The sequence below is a fragment of the Natator depressus genome, chromosome 22 (genome assembly GCF_965152275.1).
Source record: "Natator depressus isolate rNatDep1 chromosome 22, rNatDep2.hap1, whole genome shotgun sequence".
NCBI classification, from domain to species: Eukaryota; Metazoa; Chordata; order Testudines; family Cheloniidae; genus Natator; species Natator depressus.
The window spans coordinates 14,265,484-14,284,906 of NC_134255.1; the positions used below are offsets into that span (position 1 = coordinate 14,265,484).

The window sequence follows — 19,423 nt, forward strand, 5'->3', positions numbered from 1 at the left end:
GAGCCAAGATCCTCAGCTGGTGTAAATGAGCAGGTGTCATTGACTTCAACGGCGGTATGTGGTTTACATCCAGTCTGCTAATCTGAGTGCTTCCCACAGAGTCATGGACAGCACAGAGGGCACCCTTCAGAGTGCTGAGAATGGAGGAGGAAAGGCATCATCTGCTTCTTAGCAGTTCATCTCATTCACCCCTTTTGACAAGAGGAGGGATGGCTCCATGGTTAGAGCAGTCACCTGCAACCCAGGTTCAATGCTTGACACTGCCACAGACTTTGAACAAGTCATTTAGCCCCTCTGTGCCTCAGCTCCTTGTTTGTAAAATAAGGCAAGTAGCATTTCCCTACCTCGCAGGGGTGTTGTGAGGATAAATACATTAACAATCATGAGGTACTCATATACTTCGGTAATGAGGGACAGATAGGAGGGACAGATCGATGGGCCAACATTTCTAATGCAATACTCCAGGCATTCCCACTCATAATGGTCAGGTGAGACATAACTGTATTTATCTAGGCTCAGAATTATAGTGATCTCAGAAAAAAAGAATAAAAAACATTTTGCTTGGTAGTCCTTTCTAGACAACAGTTCAACCCAAAGGAGATAAAAAGGTCAGCTGAGCAGCCTCCCAACGGCACCAATATATATGGTCACTACTGCCAGCTGCTTGCAAACACACAACCAACTAAAATCTCCAGCCTGAAGCAAAACATAACTGCAAACAAAACATGCAGATCATCACTCAGATACTATGGAACCCTAAGACAGAGACAGCTAGTACCTTTATCTAGGTCACTTAAACACTCTAAGCTGTGCCTCTAAAGAAGCCTTGAGGGGGAAAAAAAAGGGGAACAGGCTGGGTCCTAAGAAAATTGCTTCTGTACTTTGACTTAATCTGCTAAAGAATTCTACAACAGGTCAGGGGGCAAGTGGTATTTTTGGTTATGTAACATGAGACAACCTGGAAAAGGAACTAATAACCTACATCAGTATGGTGTATCTTAACAGATTCCTTTTGAAATCAGCGGTGCAAGGGTCCCAATTGTTTCAGGTGAAGCTCTGGACTAAACTCCTATTTCTTCTGTTTCTTCTCTTGGGCAATTTTATTTACTTAGTTTTAAAAGAAAGGTCCCAAAGTGCAAAGGAAAATGTCACCCACTCACTGCTCAGTGACAAATACAGAGATGATTTACAAGTAAAATACAGACATCTAAACAAACAGATTTTGTTTTGGGACACAGCCAAATGCCACTGCAAACAGTTTTGGGGTTTATACAGCCCCAGCACAATGGGGTCCTGGCCCATGATGAGGATTCCTGGGCAACTACAGTACTACTACTAACGATGATGAAAGAAAAAGAAGACAAGTGGGTAGCCCTTACATATCTGGTTGGCTCTTCCCTGTTTTGGTCATTCATGTCTGCAGGAATAATCCGTGTGGCCACTGGTCCCTTGGCAAATGGTTTCGGTAACTGGCCCCTGAACTCTGATGGGATGAACTGGAGCTGCCAACTGCAGGAAACACAGAGAGGGGAAAACCTGAAATGAAACTGTGGAAGCCACCAGAATTTTGTAAGGAGAAAACAAAGCATAACTAGAGGCTTTCCAGTATAAAGAGTAAACAGTCCTGCTAGAAAAGCAGCAAGGGTTAGACGTATGCACAGAGGCAGCCCCCAACCCACCAAATTCAGTTGCACCTAGACAAGATGACCCCGTTTGCAAAAGGACTTAAGCACATGGGTAAGAACCACTGAGGTCAATGGGAAAACAAAGAGAATATACCCTCATTCTTGTAAATTTCACTTACAAGATGCACTCAGACTTAACAAACAAGTGAACCATAGCTCAGCCATCAGTGGAAACAAGAGAAACCCCCATATATTACTGTAGCTCACGAAAGATACACAAGGCACAAAGGGGAACACAAGCCCACCCATGTCCTATGTCCAGCCTTCTCTTCTCCATTAATCCTGGCAAGCTTCCTTAATGATAAAACCAGTTACCAGACATGGCGGGCATGGGCCAGAACAGTATGTCGGGGACATGCATTTTGATTGCGGTGACCACTCAAGGAGTCTGGAGGTTTACAGTCAGGGAGCTAAACTACATTCAGAAACAATGGACTGAAATTGGCATCAGGCCTTTTCCATCCACATTTAACTTTTGAACTTTGTTTAATATTTGCAAATCAAATAATTTTGGCCACATCTGCTAGACCAGAACCCAGGCCAGCCAGGAGCAAGGCACTTCAGCTGGTGAAAGGAACAGCTTTGTTCAGCTTGCTCCTAAATAAACACTCCAATGGTTTTAAGGAATGCAGCCTTCTGCAGCCACTTGTGCCCGAATAGCTTGTATTTCAGGCCTTCAAGGACTAATCCTAGTATTCATGTACTACAACTGCTTCACTGGGGAATCACCAACTTCTGTCTGTAAGCCCGGCAAAGCGGGGGACGTTTGCCCATGAACACCATCTTTGTAAACAGACTGTACTATCTTGCAGTTCTACAGGTTGCATGGAGGGACGGAGGGAGGGTTGGGTTGTTGTTGTTGTGGTTTTTTAATCCTTTCCACCTAAAATTAAGGGCCATTAGCTAAAATTTCTTGGAAAGAGTAGCTGGGATTTTTGCGACACAACCCCAAAGCAGTATACAGGGTTCTGGTGGCTAACACCCTATGCTGTTTTAAAGATATACCCCTAAGGTGGATGCAGAAAGCCAACTGCCAGTGTCAGGAAATGAATTTAACTGGATCTTCCTGACCTCCTTTTAAGTAGCATATATAATCCTGCCCATTTCTTACTCAGAGACCCATCATAATAGGAAAAAATCCCCTCCTCCCTTTACAGATGTCCAAAGATTTTTCCAAAGCAAAGGCCTTGCTTCTTAAGAGAGCAACAGCTGCCCATTGCTCATAAGCAATCCTACAATAACAAACCCATGTGCCTGGGGGCTGGAAGATCACTTTAAAAAAAACCCATAATTCAGCTTCAAACAGAATGGCTGTGAACTACAGTAAGTGAAAGTACATCATTTCAGAATGATGAAAACAATCTTGACAAGACCCCTGTAAGAATCTGAATTGTTACCATCCGTGCACATGGCTCAAAGAATTAATTAATTTAAAGTATTTTGAAAATCTGAAAAGCAAACAGGTGAGTCACTCTTTCCAAGATCGCTGGTACATGCGACACAAGTCTGAGGGCTTGGCATTATGGACAGCTTGTGAGATGAATTCTTGTCAAAACTATCCTACAAACTGCATCCTGAGAAGCATATTCTTAAAACTAATGATTTTATGATATTTCTATGCCGCCCTGAACTTGTGCATTAATTACATTTGATGCTTTGGATAACAAATTAAGATTGTATATGTACCCTGTGGCCTTGAAATGTTATTTCAGTATGATAATTGTTGCCGGTGGGTCTCCATAAAGTTTAAAGGAATGAAGTCTGCAGTCTAACCTGAGTTCCTATGTTTCTCGGGAACCTTGAACACAACAGGCGAGTCACCAACAGCCTTGCCCCTAAACGCAGCCAAGCAGACATGGACAAACAAACCAAGATAGAGAATTTGCACAGAAGGGACTTAGTAGCTAAAAGACCTGGGGAGAGGAGCCACCAGTCGGGTAGGGCTGATAAATCTGCCTGTCATGTAGCGTCACTTGGAAGGGCAGGCTTTGTTTCTGAAATTAATCGCCATGATATGCACATCTTGCTCTCACTTTGGCCCCAGTTCAGCAAGGGGCTTAACTTCAGGCACACAAGTTGACATCAGTGGCATGAGTTTCAAGCCGGGCAGCTGCTTATGTATCTTGCTGAATCGGGACCTTTATGATGAGCAACTTACTTATCTGGCAGGAGAAAGCTGCTTGGAAATCGGTACCACTCCTTCCCCACACAGACATTAACCGGCCTCCCTTCTGGCACTGTGTGAATAGTCGGATCAGTGGCAATCCTATGAAATTCTGGATACAGGTCGAGAGGCCCATGGTACCCTAAAGAGGAGGAAGATTGGAAACAAAGAGTGAAAAGGCAGGTGGTATTCTCACAGCTTGACTTGTTTATATTTAAGCCTCCCATCAAAATGCGGTGAGCGTTTGGAGTACATGCCCAGCTACCTATCTCTGGTATCTAGAGAGCACCCATCCCAATGGCATCATGTGCCATTAAGACTAACGCCAACCCACTTGCGATATTACAGCAAGGCCCGCTTCAACATCTACCACACTGTCCACAAAAAGCTGCCAAAATCATGCCCCCTTGTTATTTAATAACACGCTGATTTTATTTTAGGCCTTTCCCCATGCCACACGTTTCCACTGTTCAAGGAGTTTAACTTAGCTAAGAACATAAAAAGGGAGATTCCACAAGGGCTTTGCTGAAGTAATAAAAGTTCATATCAATCACAAGCCAAGGTTTGCTAACCTTGGCTTAATGAACACAGAGTGATTGCCAGATGACTGTAACTGAAATATTGCATGTCCACCCAGAGCAAAGGATGGGCATGTAGTAAAATAAATAAATATAAAAATAACACTATAGATAAATATTCATACAAAACCTCAAGTGCTTTCAGGGCCTTCTTAATGGATAGCTTCATAAATAAATAAAATAATCTACACTTAAATGTAGTTAGGATCCAAATCCCATTTCAGTACCTTGCTATAACATGGCACTTTTATTACCACTCTCCTGTCACTACTGTATATTGGCTTCAATCCTGCAAATATATATGCCCAAGTTTTACTTTATTTAGGTGAGAAGCTCCATTGAAGTTAATGGGACCACTCCTGGCCCCATGCCAGAGAGCACAAACACGCATACTTAACATTAAGCACATGCATAAATCCATCTCCATTCAGGAAAGCATTTAATCACATACTTAAGTACAAGCTTTACATGCTGAAGTGCTCTGCTGAGTATGGCCCCACACGTGTAAGGATAAGTACGTGTGTAAGCACTGGTCTACACACAGATATGATACTGGTATAACTATGTTGGTTAGGGTGTGATTCTTTTTTACCCGTACAAGCCCTAGTGAGGAAACAGTTACACTGAAATAAAGGTGCCTTATACTGGTACATCTTATCCCCTGAGGTGGAGGGTTTTTGCACCTATTACTGTATTGTATGGTTAAAGTAGGACAACTTTTATGCGCAGAACAAGCCCTAAGTCTTTGCAGAATCAGGGTTTGTGTCTCTACGGGAAGTCCCCTCTGGACTGTCTTGCAACTGTCTGGGTTCAAGAACAGGACCATCCCAAAACACCAACCTTTGAATAAAGCCACAGAGCGTGAGAGCGACAGGAACCCAAAGAGAAAAACTGTCCCCAGAGCCAGCCAGTTGGAGGAGACTGTGTAGTGCTCCAGGCGGTAACGCTGGAATGCGAAGTGGTAACATTTCTGAAGGGACAAAAAGATATTAACAGCATTAAACCTATGATGCCGCTGAACAGAGATCCAGCCCAATACCCCTGGGGAGAGCGCCACCTGCAATGGGGAGAGCAAGGGGTTCCAAACAGAATGCAAGATGTGGTGAAGTTAAAGGGACACTCAACTTGAATTCTTTGGAAACTAATTTTTTTAGAAGCCCATTTCCTAAAAAATCCTCTGTAACAGACGCAGCTTCCACAGTCAGTGCATGTGTCTGCGGCCTCAGTTTCCCCAACTTGGCTCCTCAAAAAAAAAAAATGCGTAGAGGTTCACTTGGTTCAACCACATCCCCTTCTTGGGAATTTGGTTTATTTAAAGAACTGTTCAACTGAACTCATCACAAACACTTTCCAACCCTCTTTCCCAGGAGTTCTTCCTTACCGGGCATCACAGCCCTCTCCAAACCAGGCCTCCTGCCTGGCAATTCCCCAAAACCTGTCCCGGCTGAGATTTCTACGACTGCTCTCTGTGGATGCCTCTCGCCAGGCCTTCTCCTAGACCCGGGGTCTCTCCTTTCTCCATCTGGACGGGCTCCCTCTTTAAAGAAGTTCCATTTCCAGGTTGCTGTCACACAATACTTGGGCACCCGCCTGAACACCAAGCCATAGCCTGAAATAAGGTGCAAGGATGTGCGGGACCAGCGCATTTGCAGCAGTGTTTAAATACAGTCCTGCCTGCTTTTTCTTTTCTTTTTTGATCCTTCTATAGATGACCTGACAGGTTTTTTGGGGCAGGCCCAAAAGAAACAGTGTGTAACACACTCAGGTTCTGTCCCTCCCCCACAGGAGGGATTATTCACTTCCTGTCCTAAAACGGTCTCTATTCCTCTTGCATCATTTGCTTTCGTCTCATAGCAGCCGTGGGATTGTTATTTCATGGTCAAGCTTGTATGGTTAGCAGGGAAGCAGTTTAAATTCTCAGATGGCTCCTACATACTGGAAGTAAATCAAGTGGTGTTAAAATATGCAGAACAGAGATACACACCAGAGTATCCGGCAGCCATGTTTGGCAGGTGTCCCAAACCACTGCGTTCTCAGGGGCCTTCTTACTGCACATAGCCCTGGCTGAGGACTGCTAAAGAACTGCTAGTATTACATGGCTTGATCCTGGGAGCAGGCAGCTCAAGAATTGCACATTAGCAGAGCTTGCGTGTGGCAATAGCAGGGAGTGCTGCAGGTCAGGATTGTGGGACATTGGCAGGGCTGGATAAGGGGCCAGGGACTGCAATAGCAAGGGATACTACAAGTCGGGGTTACAGGGAATTGGCAGCGCTGGGTAAGAGGCCAGCACCGCAATAGCCGAAGGTGCTGGAGACCTGGTTTCAAGGGTGTTGGCAGTACTGGGAGTGGGGCCTGGGCCTGAAACAGCAAGAGGTATTGTATACCCAGGATAGGAGATAATGGCAGAGCCAAGGGGAGCAGCTGGAAGAGTCTACTATAGAGACGAGTGACTGCAAAAAAGGACTAGATAAATTCATGGAGGATAGGTCCATCAATGGCTATTAGCCAGGATGGGCAGGGATGGTGTCCCTAGCCTCTGTTTGCCAGAAGCTGGGAATGGGCGATAGAGGATGGTTCACTTGATGATTACCTGTTCTGTTCATTCTCTCTGGGGCACCCGGCATTGGCCACTGTCAGAAGACAGGATACTGGGCTAGATGGACCTTTGGTCTGACCCAGTATGGCTGTTCTTATGTTCATTCATATGTATTTTTCATGGGTAAGAAACGAATAATTTCAGCTCTGTGAAAGCTTCTACTGATCTGGAACACTTTACTCTACAAAGTGTTTTAATCTACATTTTATTAAAAACACTTATTTAGCTCTTTAAAAATAGCAGTTTCCTAATGCCTAAACAATACCACTTTCCTTTTAAATAAGGGAATGGTGAAAATCTTGGAGTTCAACAAGGACTTCTGAATAGCCCAGCCACAAAGGTCAAATTTCATGGCTTTCTAATGCAATCACATTGGATGCTTGTCTGAGATTGCATCAAATAATGAATCTTTCAGAACATTTGGGCCAGTGACTATTCCAGATTGGGCCAAGGTTGTTCTCACACCATGTGAGAGAATTTCTAATGAAGGGCAGTTGAGCTGTTTCAGTGCTAAAGCAGAACACCCAAGAAATGTCATGCATATTAATATTTGGTGGTAACACTCAACATCCTTAGCCTACTGTTCAGGCTAATCCAAGATTTTTACATCATTAGCACATTCTATTCATACATTTATGCCATTTGGGGAGGGAAATCTCCCCAATTTTGCTCCTGCATCACTGCTTGATGGGGATCAAATGATTCTGCACAAGTTCTCCATCAACCAGAACTGGAGGATTATGTTTAGCAAACTACTTAGTAAAAGCAGCAAACACGTACACATTTTAACTTCAGAATGGTTGTGTTTTTTCAATCCCAGGGCCTTATGATCAATCTATGTGCCACATTCTGAAAACTCAAACCCCACTAGCTAACAATCAGAAACAGCTGACTGCACATCATGCTCTTGGAGTTACACTATGTGCACTGTAGAACTATGCAGATTACTGCAGATTACGTTGCAGCAGCAGATGTTCTGCAGATGTTCCCAAGCCTTCGGGAGCAATGATATAGAAGTAAACTGGTAATTAAACCCCCTTTAGGTACCAGGTTATAACACACAGTACTTCCCACTGAAACCCACCTGTAGGGCAGAGAGAGCCACAGCTCCACAGAGACAGATAAGAGGATATATGGGAAACAGAAACCTCTCCTCTTTGTGGGGTTGACTGAAGAAAATCAGGATCCAGATGTACATAGGAGCCAGCGTAAGCCAATATGGGCGACCCAGATTCTGGACTGAAAGAAGCATAAATCAGTCAATCAAGGCTCATGAGACTAGTAAAATAAAGACAAGGGCTTTCCCTTAGTTTTCATTCTCTCTCTCTTTCAAATGGAATGTTTCACTATTCAATCCCAAGCAGCACTTCCACTCTCCATATCACAGCCAAAACAGCAAGAAATCAGTCAGGAGTGAAAGCTTGCTTAGTGGATTTCTGTAGGCTTCAGATGCCTAAAGGTCCCAGAATGCAGGGAAACCAGAACCCAAAAGAAGGAGAAGCAGGATCTGGATAATGAGCCTATAACCAATCCCAGGAAGAAGAGACTAAATCCATCATGACCTGAAGCTTCTGAGCAGGAAATCAAAAATTCCTGCTATTTGCTTCGTTGTACTATACTAGCGCATCCAGGGATCGGAGATAGAGTCCAGTGAAGCTTATATTCCTAATAACTGAAGTGGTTGTTTAGGTACTGGCATTTCCAAAACCCTTGTTGCTTCATTACAAAAAACAATGCATGTAAGATCTCTCAAGTAACTTTTTTTTGTGTGTGTAAAGCAGGAAAAAATTCATTCAAAAATAACAATAATTACCCTGAATTTTAGTCTGTCTGACAAGGTTGCTCAATGCAACTTTAAATCCTGTCCCCCTACCCTTCCAAAAGCTGCAGTGTTAAACAAATAAGCACAGAGGCATTTCACAAACAATAAGAAGAAAGCACCCAGAAGAATGGCTCCTGCTGTTAGGTACACAAGTGTTAGGTGAGCAGCAGGAAACCTGCATTTATAGGATTTCTAACTGAGCTTTTACTGGTTTCTGACAGTATGTCAGCCACATTCAAGGAACAGACACAAGCAGCACCCTCTAGTGTACGCTTTCAGGAAGATATATTAAAATGCTGTTTCTTAACAAAAAGAAAAGGAGGACTTGTGGCACCTTAGAGACTAACCAATTTATTTGAGCATGAGCTTTCATGAGCTACGGCTCACTTCATCGGATGCATACTGTGGAAATTGCAGAAGACATTATATACACAGACACCATGAAACAATACCTCCTCCCCACCCCACTCTCCTGCTGGTAATAGCTTATCTAAAGTGATCATCAAGTTGGGCCTTCTCACCCTCCGCCCCCCCACAGACAAACTCACTCTCTTGCTGGTAATAGCCCATCCAAAGTGACCACTGTCTTCACAATGTGTATGATAATCAAGGTGGGCCATTTCCTGCAGAAATCCAGGTTCTCTCACCCCCTCACCCCCCTCCAAAAACCACACACACAAATTATCATGCACATTGTAGGGGGAGTGGTCACTTCGGATGAGCTATTACCAGCAGGAGAGTGAGTTTGTGTGTGTATGGGGGTGGGGGAGTGAGAAAACCTGGATTTGTGCTGGAAATGGCCCACTTTGATTTTCATGCAGGTTGTAAGGAGAGTGGTCACTTTGGATAGGCTATTACCAGCAGGAGAGTGAGTTTGTGTGTGTGGTTTTTGGAGGGGGGTGAGGGGGTGAGAGAACCTGGATTTCTGCAGGAAATGGCCCACCTTGATTATCATACACATTGTGAAGACAGTGGTCACTTTGGATGGGCTATTACCAGCAAGAGAGTGAGTTTGTCTGTGGGGGGGCGGAGGGTGAGAAGGCCCAACTTGATGATCACTTTAGATAAGCTATTACCAGCAGGAGAGTGGGGTGGGAGGAGGTATTGTTTCATGGAGGGATAGCTCAGTGGTTTGAGCATTGGCCTGCTAAACCCAGGGTTGTGAGTTCAATCCTTGAGGGGGCCATTTAGGGATCTGGGGCAAAAATTGGGGATTGGTCCTGCTTTAAGCAGGGGGTTGGACTAGATGACCTCCTGAGGTCCCTTCCAACCCTGATATTCTATGATTCTATGGTGTCTGTGTATATAATGTCTTCTGCAATTTCCACAGTATGCATCCGATGAAGTGAGCCGTAGCTCACGAAAGCTCATGCTCAAATAAATTGGTTAGTCTCTAAGGTGCCACAAGTCCTCCTTTTCTTTTTGCGAATACAGACTAACACGGCTGTTACTCTGAAACCTGTTTCTTAACAGAATTCCATACATAATCACAGGTTTCAGAGTAGCAGCCTTGTTAGTCTGTATCCGCAAAAAGAAAAGGAGTACTTGTGGCACCTTAGAGACTAACAAATTTATTTGAACATAAGCTCTACGATACAACCGCATTTGCTCCAACCCCTCAGACAGAGGCAAACACCTACAAGATCTCTATCAAGCATTCTTACAACTATAATACCCACCTGCTGAAGTGAAGAAACAGATTGACAGAGCCAGAAGAGTACCCAGAAGTTACCTACTACAGGACAAGCCCAACAAAGAAAATAACAGAATGCCACTAGCCATCACCTTCAGCCCCCAATTAAAACCTCTCCAACGCATCATCAAGGATCTACAACCTATCCTGAAGGACGACCCATCACTCTCACAGATCCTGGGAGAAAGGCCAGTCCTCGCTTACAGACGGCCCCCCAATCTGAAGCAAATACTCACCAGCAACCACACACCACACAACAAAAACACTAACCCAGGAACCTATCCTTGCAACAAAGCCCGTTGCCAAATGTGTCCACGTATCTATTCAGGGGACACCATCATAGGGCCTAATCACATCAGCCACACTATCAGAGGCTCGTTCACCTGCACATCTACCAGTGTGATACATGCCATCATGTGCCAGCAATGCCCCTCTGCCATGTACATGGGTCAAACTGGACAGTCTCTATGTAAAAGAATAAATGGACACAAATCAGACGTCAAGAATTATAATATTCAAAAACCAGTTGGAGAACACTTCAATTTCTTTGGTCACTCGATTACAGACCTAAAAGTTGCAATTCTTCAACAAAAAAAAGACTCCAAGGAGAGACTGCTGAATTGGAATTAATTTGCAAACTGGATATAATTAACTTAGGCTTGAATAAAGACTGGGAGTGGATGTGTCATTACACAAAGTAAATCTATTTCCCCAGGTTTATTTCCCCGCCCCTACTGTTCCTCACACGTTCTTGTCAACTGCTGGAAATGGCCCACCTTGATTAACACTACAAAAGGTCCTCCCCTCCCCCTTGCTGGTAATAGCTCACCTTACCCTATCACTCTTGTTACAGTGTGTATGGTAACACCCATTGTTTCATGTTCTCTGTGTATATAAAATCTCCCCACTGTATTTTCCACTGCATGCATCCGATGAAGTGAGCTGTAGCTCACGAAAGCTTATGCTCAAATAAACTTGTTAAGTCTCTAAGGTGCCACAAGTACTCCTTTTCTTCATACATAATCAGAATCTTAACAGGAGATGCTGATCATGATGCTGCTATCTGCCCCCAAAATTCAGCATGTGTCCATCCTTGGGGAAAATGTGTTAGCAGCAGCCAGGGGAAGACGCAACCACTGGGTTTTTGATTCTTCCACTCCCCCGCCACCCTGGTATTTTAGAAGAGCATCCTGCCAAACTGCATGAGTTAAACTGACATCCTTTGAATTAAGAGAAACCCAATATGAACTGGACAATGTTTTGCTTTTTCACAGTGTAATTTATGAAGGACTAAGTGATCACTTTGAAAGTCAGACGTCCGACTAGACTATCATAATGGTCCCTTCTGGCCTGAACATCTATGAAGCTAAAATCTACCAAAATGGGATTTAATTGTATAATTTTGTAGCTGCAGCAGCACCACCACTTGACATGCCATATTTTGGGCTACAATAAAACTGTATGTCCACTGCTACTAGCCCTTAGAGCAGAGATATGTAATAGGACTGAGAATTTAAACTTCATTTGTTCCCTTATGAAGGTAAATATTCAATTATTTCAAGGAAAAAACTAACTAACTATCATTTCAATGGCACAGCTGTGAATGGTACATTAAAGTGCAAGAGACTTCCTAATTTAGGAAGAAGCCTTTCACAAATCTGCCCTACGTGGGTTCAATCCTGCAAGGTGCAGAGTGCCTTCAACAATTCACACAAGTGCTCCCTACTCAACTTCTTGCAAGATCATGCTCTATACGGGCAGCATCAAGGGAAATGGGCGGCTCGTAGGGGTTAGAATGGTTTATGAAGAAATAACCCGAAAAATTCAAACTAGATCCAAAAAAAACCCCAACTCTGTTCTCTCAAAGCTCTCTTCTGAAATGTCTTGGCAGTCACATTTAAAACAACAGTAGAAAAGTGTAGAGAACTGAGGGCTGACACTTCCAATCGAAGATAAGATGGAGATAACTACGAGTATTTTTTTTCCCCTAAATTTCTGTCAGGGTTATTTCTATAGCATTTGCATCTGTGGCTGAAGAGCGTGCGGCTGTACAATTTGTCATACTTACTCGGCGTACTTCAGCCTTGACAGCACAATGCCCTTCAGAGGAGAGGGAGGCACGGGGAATGAAAGGATCGTCCTTAAAGAGTCACAACAGTGTTCCATCCCTGGCCAGATGCTACTGTGAGTTCAGGTGTAATTTTCTGCCTCTGTCCCCAGCCTGCACTCATTGTAGGGTAAACAGCGCAGTGCAAATAATGAGCTCCTGGAACCAGGCTGTGTAAGGCATTCCCTGACCCTGATTTTGCTTCCAAGAAAGAAAAGCTGCATATACAGCAAATAAGCTCGCTCCTATTTTCAAGGATCTGGGAGACATGGGCTGTTGGAGCTCAGCTCTCAAAGACTGCCGCACTCACCGTGAAATTTCTGTAGCAGACACTCCATGAGGGAGGTCAGCGGCAGGGCGAGCAGGGCCAAGGCAAAAGCCACGTTGAAGTTCAGGAAACCATTAATAAAATAAAAGGACCAGGGCTCGGTACCTGTGGGGGAGGAGGGGAGAGAAACAAAAGATAATTAGCATGAGTGCCTAAAAGGACTGGATGTTATGGCAGCCCCATTCTCTCTCTGCCCAACCATGATTAGTGATCAGCAGCTTCAGACATTGATTCTCTCTATACCCCATGGAGCTGAAACCCAAGAACGGAGTGAGGAGCATCTTACAGTAGGAGAAGCAGTGTGGTCTAGGGAATGAGCATGAATCCAATTTGAGCAGCTCCTGGATTCTCATCCTGGCTTTGCCACTGATTTACTGTGTGACTTTCTAAGTCACTTCCACTTTTCTTTCCACAGCTATAAAATGGGCATACGATGCCAGGAGGATTAGTCAATAGTGATTTGAAGGTGCTAGAGTGCCAAGTATTACATCGCTATCTCCATGCAAGTAACTTCATTGTTTTTGCCTTTGGGGATTAACCAAAAACACACACACACACAACATATTGTCTCTTCCTTTCCTCTTATTAACGGTTAATCCTCAATGTTATACCCACTGCCTGCTGTTCATGAATCCATGGGACATTAACTATCAGCCCCAAAAGAATGGGCGCCTCTCAAACTGCAAAGGCACGGAACCGCTGCAACGATACAGGACAGCCACCATCCCACTCTGAAAGCCTATGCGATGAGAAAGTGGCATCTAGAACTGACGTCAAGAGATTCTGCTTCTCCAAACCAGCACCCACTGCAGCAGAGAAGCTTCTCAAGCGAGAGGCAGCTACAGAAGCCCTGGATGTTAAGATACTGTTACTGTCTGGAGCGATGCTGTCTCACAGGCTGCCGGAGCTATAAAACTTCTTACAAACAAACAAGAGAAAAGAGCTTGCATTCACACTTTATCCACCCGGGACACCTGCTGTAAAATTCATCTACCTGCTAGTTACATACATCTTCAGTCTCTAAAGTTTCCCTGTGTCAATTTGTTTTTCCTACAGTTTAGCTTTAAGAATAGGACACAAACATCTGTTCAGTAAACAGTTCAACCCCTCCTACTGCCATGACACATGGTTGGCTGCAAGCTTCGAAGGATGCAAACTGACAAAAATTCCAGTCCGACTTCTCATTTGTTTGTACTCTTAATTCAAGATGCTTAAAATCCTGAACAGTGGGGAATGCCAGCTCCTCTCTGCACGTTTGCCACCTTCTTGGTATGATTAGCACAATCAATCAGTAAATGACATGCGGGGGCTTTAATCAATGCACTGTTGTGACATGTGTCACAGGCGGTGGCAATTTCCTGCAATCAGAGCCACTTAAAAAGGGTCTGTGTTGAAATTAATCAGACAACGGAAAAGCAGCAAGGAAAACCTGACACCTCTGCAGCTTGTACAACTTAATGTATTGTAGTGTTTTTTCTTTTTTAAAATGAGAGAGATCATCAGAAATTCAACTTCAGTCCCCACCCACCCACATCACCACCTTCAAAGTCTCAGGTGAGTATAATTCTCAGCCTGCTGCCAAAGCCCAAACATGGGACACAGAATGTGATGAAGACCCAAAAGGATGAGTGCACAATAATTATCCATGCAGCAAATTTGCAATCGCTGTGGGATGTGTTCCTCCAGTGTCAATAACCCTTTCCATGACCTCTGTTTTATGATTCTTTATTTCTGATGTCTATAATTTTGAATAACCCAAGTGAAAGGGACACCAAATGTGTGCAGAATGTAGGTAACTTTGAGACTATAATCAGTGCCCGCCTTGGAAATCCAGGACATTTGAGAACTATGTACATAAGAGAAAAGCCTATAACATGGAGGGGAATTAAATGTAAACAATATTATTTGTATTACTGTAGCTCCTAGGAGCCCTAGTCATAAGACCAGGATCTCATTGTGCTAGGCACTGTACAGAGACAGAACAAAAACACAATCCCTGCTCCAAACAGCTTCCAATCTCAGTACAAGAACAAGACTTAAGCTGTGTTGTTTATATCCTACTGCTCTGAACTGTGGATATAGCTGAAGCCTGTTAGTTAACATTCAGGTGACACATTGCAATGTGCCTCAGTTTCTCCACAGGTAAAATGGGGATAACAACTTACTTTCTTTGTAAAGCGCGATCTACTGATGAAAACATATATAGGAGCTAGGTATTAATTATTAACTGAAATGATTACACCTTGTGAGAGGGAAACTTAAAGGGAAACTCTCAGATTTCAAAGGGGAACACCCAAATTTAGAAAACGTGGGAAGAAGAAACACTCAGTATACTCAGAGTCGTGAATGGACTCCCTGTGGGAGAACTCTCTATGTAAACAAGGGTTCGGTTTCTTCCCAGCCCAGCAGCTACTGGATTCTGTACTGCAGTCGGAATGCTGATGGGGAAGGAGTTGTGACATACCAAACTCAGGGCCAATTCAGTGTTGGATGGAGCATCAGGGGCATGGGCAAGCAAGGTGGAAGGAAATCCCCTCTCGAAACACACCTTTTCGCTGCAAAGGGCTTGTGTGCCTCTTCAGTGACCTGGCATATCAGTGGCCAACATTGCAGCAGTCTCCCCTCCTGGGATCTGCTTTAATAACCCACTTTAGCACACCCACTATCTCCCAGGAAACCCAGTCCACCTGTCCATGCCTTCCCCGCTGGCTTAATTTATCCATCTGTACCAAAACCTATGAACTGTCTTTTAGGTGTCCACAGCCCACCGGCCAGGGTCAGGGCAATGTTATCCCTCATACTCAAGAGTTCTTCTTCTAGGTCACAGGGGTTCAGGCAGTTGTCAGCCTTTCACGGGCCATTGCCTGAAAAAAACCTAACAGCCACCTGTAGCTATTTCCAATGGAGAGATGCCTTGTTCTACTCAGGTCTCTCCCCATACCTGGGGAGGACAGGACCTGCCTATTACATCCTGTTTTTCCCTTACCACAAGGCCTTGCTTTAGACCACAGTCACAGGATCTGGGGGAAAACCAGGGTCAGATGAGAGCTGGGACTAGACTCCTCTTAGAAAGGCACAGCCACCACATGACAGCCTCCAATGACAACGCAGAAGACAAATGGCCTGGAGCAGTGCTTTGATGCAGAGGCCCTTTCCCAAAGTTTGCTGCAGCGTGACTGAACTGCCTCTTAAGGACTAAGAGCTGGAGCCTTTTCTCCTTGTCCAAAGGCACATTTACTGCTGTGGCTCAGAAGAAAAAAAGCCAAATCAGGCAGGAATAATGCGTCATATGGGCTAGTTAAGTGACCCACTGATGCAAGGTTTTATGTAGAAAACACAAGCTTGAGGCATGGTCGCTGTGTTGACTCAAGCGTTCAGACACGTTCAGTCTCTCTGCCTCCCAGTGCAAAATGCCTTTATTTCTGTCATTCACAAAGTGACTTGAGACACGACAGCAATGAAAAGAACACCACGCACAAGGAGAAATCCTGCCACTGTTGGAGTTCTTCGGGGATGGGGGGGGACTATCCTTCCACAGAGCAGTGGGAATAAGCTTCCCCAGCGTGACATTCGTAAGACAAAGGACTGGAAGGGATCTCCCAAGTCATTCAAGCAGAAACAGAAGAATAAACCATGCAAATCATATGGACTCATTGTGCCACGTCCAGTTTAGCAGTGGTGGATTAAGAGAGAAAAGCAGCTGCAAGTGGTGGAAACAGAGCAGTGCAGTATTTACAGTAGGGACCACTGATGTAGCAGGCTGCATATAAGAACCCACAAGAGTGATTACTAAGCATTGCAAAGCCAGAAAACATTCAGCCTTGTGTTCTACTTCAGGGGCTGTTACAACCTTTAAACTCAATGAGCCAGATAAAATAGATTCTTATTATTATTATTTATTTGTACTACCGTAGCACAGAAGAGTCCTAGCCATGGACCACGATCCCATTGTGCTAAGTGCTATACAAACAGATGCAATTCTAGTGAATTCCCCAAATGCTTCCCAAGTGTAACCACATTACAAGTCACAACCAACGCTCATCACATAAATGGGACGGGCTCAGCAGACGAATCCACTGGGCCAGGGTAACAAAGGAATAACTCTCATTGTTCTCTTTATTGCTCGTCTACTAGTTCTAACGATTTTCTCCAACTGCTCATCTTTTTAGAGCCTCGAGAATACGGATCAGTGATATCTGCATATGAGCCACTGTCCCCAAGGACACAGGAATCTGATAACTGACAGTGGACTGTTCACTACAGTGAGTGCCTCCATCAGGGGGAAAATAATATCTAGAAAAGAGGGGGAAAAATGCTCTTCTTGCATGCAGGATCTCAGCTTGTAAGCAAGAAAGATATACCACCATGTCCAGATACCACGTTTATGGATATGGCATGAGAATCCAAGTAGAATGGTGATGTCAATGTTCCCTGTCATCTGTGTCCGCCCAGAGCGTAACAGCCTCTCCCTCAGGTACGATGCACTAAAGGGGTGTAGCCTGCGATCACACGATCTGGGAGGAAACCAGAGTCTGAGAGAACTGAACCTAGACCTCTCATAGGGTATGTCTACACTGTAATTCATGACCTGTGTCAGCTGACTCAGGCTCACGGGGCTCAGGTTTGTGGGGGTATACAACTGCAGCATAGACACTAGGCTCAGGCTTGAGGCTAAGCCCTGGGACCCTGCAAGGGGGGAGATTCCCAGAACCCGGGCTCCAGCCCGGGCCCAAACGTCTACACTGTAATTTTACAGCCCAAGCCCTGTGAGCCCAAGTCAGCTGATACAGGCCACCCATGGATGTTTAATTCCAGTGTAGACATACCTTTAAAGGCCCAGCCACCTCATGACAGACTCCAGTGATATCAGTAAAGGGAATGCAGGGGTCGATGGGCCAGGAACAGTGCTTTAATCCTGGCACTAAAGATGGTGCAACCTGGTGCTTCATCAGCTCCCAGTAGATTTTTATCCCGTTTCCATGAAAGCTGGGACGGCATTCCAAAGCCGACAGAACCTGCCTGGCCTTTTCATCCCCCTGGGTGGTACGACTTTTCCTTACAAACAAACAGTATACAGCTTTCTAAACATATAGCATTATGGCATATAGCCTCCTGGCCACACAGCATTCAGCAGACATTTCACTGAGGCTCTTTTATTAGTACGAAGATGTTATACGAATATCACTGTGCACAAATACGTTAGAACGGATTGGTTCCCAGAGGACACCAGAAATAGCTCACACACCAGCATAGAAAGGTCAGGGATGAGCCCAGGCCAAACCAAACCCCATCAGAGAAAGTGTCTGAAGTTTCCATTACATAGGAGTCACTGCAATACATTTCAGATCGCTACTGCAGAGAACAAGGTCCCTGGCAAGGGCAACAGTTGCCCTGTTGTACCACTAGAGACCAATCACTGTGCTGTCCCACCCAGAAATGCCCTTCTATCTGAGTGATACTCCTGAGATGCGTCAGAAGTTGCCAGAGGCAAAGATGGCATTAGAAACTATTCACTGCTGCAGTCTGGCCTAAGCATTATCAGACGTGCAGCGGGCTCTGTCTGAGAAGGACAACAAGGAGATCTTCCTGCTTCCTCAGACACCCCCCAGTCTCCTCTAGTCAGGCTATTTAACTGCAGCCCTGTAAGCAGCCTCTTTAATGATCCCTCATTTGAACTGATCTTAACTCCCCCACAAAAAGCTCTCCCTTCATTTCTAATAGCACAAGGTCAGCTGGGAGCCAGGAGCCCCCATATGAGGAACATAGGAATTGCCAGACTGGATCAAATCCCACCTCCATCTAGCCCAGTATCCTGTGTCTGACAGTGGTTAGCACCGGATGCTTCAGGGGAAGGTGTAAGAACCCCTCTGATAGGCAGGTGTGGGGTAATCTGCCCCAGGCCTCAAATAGGTCTCAAATAGAGACCGGCCTAAAACCTGAAGCAGAAAGTTTTATTACCCTTCCAAATTTTTTATCATCATTAATTTTGACAACTTGGGATGTTCTTGATGTCCAGTCCCTTTTTGAATTGTGCTAAGCTATAGGCCTCAAGAACCTCCTGGGTCAATCAGCTCCACAGCCTAATCGCACCTGGTGTGAAAAAAATATGCTTTGATCCATTTTGAATTTTTACCCCCTGAACGAAATTCTAGTCCCATCTCTGCCACTGACTTCCTTTGCGATCTTGGGCAAATCATTTTCCCTATTCTGTGCCTCAGCTTTCTGAGCTGGATTCTTATAGTACCAGCCTCAAAGGAAATAGGGGGGAAAAGCTGTTATAAGCTCCATGAAGAGCTCTAAAGATAAAAAGAGATATATCAGGCTAAACATTATTATTGCTCCCCTTTCAGAGTCAATGTCTGCCACTTGTCAGGAGCAATTTTTCACCCCCATTCATGTCTGAGAGAAACAGATCAAGAGTAACTCATACAAAGCCAAAGCCCATCCTAA

The 19,423-nt window shown here is 44.5% G+C and overlaps 1 protein-coding gene across 1 annotated transcript in view; it reads right to left on the reverse strand.

The window, feature by feature from the left end:
* The window catches only part of ALG9 (ALG9 alpha-1,2-mannosyltransferase), a 50,509-nt gene that overhangs the window by 21,873 nt on the left and 9,213 nt on the right, over positions 1–19,423 (reverse strand). Inside the window, exons 9-13 of the mRNA XM_074936920.1 lie at positions 12,956–13,078; positions 8,108–8,262; positions 5,268–5,397; positions 3,844–3,991; positions 1,380–1,509 (exon numbers count right to left, since the gene is read on the reverse strand). Of these exons, the coding sequence (XP_074793021.1) occupies positions 1,380–1,509; positions 3,844–3,991; positions 5,268–5,397; positions 8,108–8,262; positions 12,956–13,078 (686 nt within the window). The remainder of the gene's footprint in view (positions 1–1,379; positions 1,510–3,843; positions 3,992–5,267; positions 5,398–8,107; positions 8,263–12,955; positions 13,079–19,423) is intronic.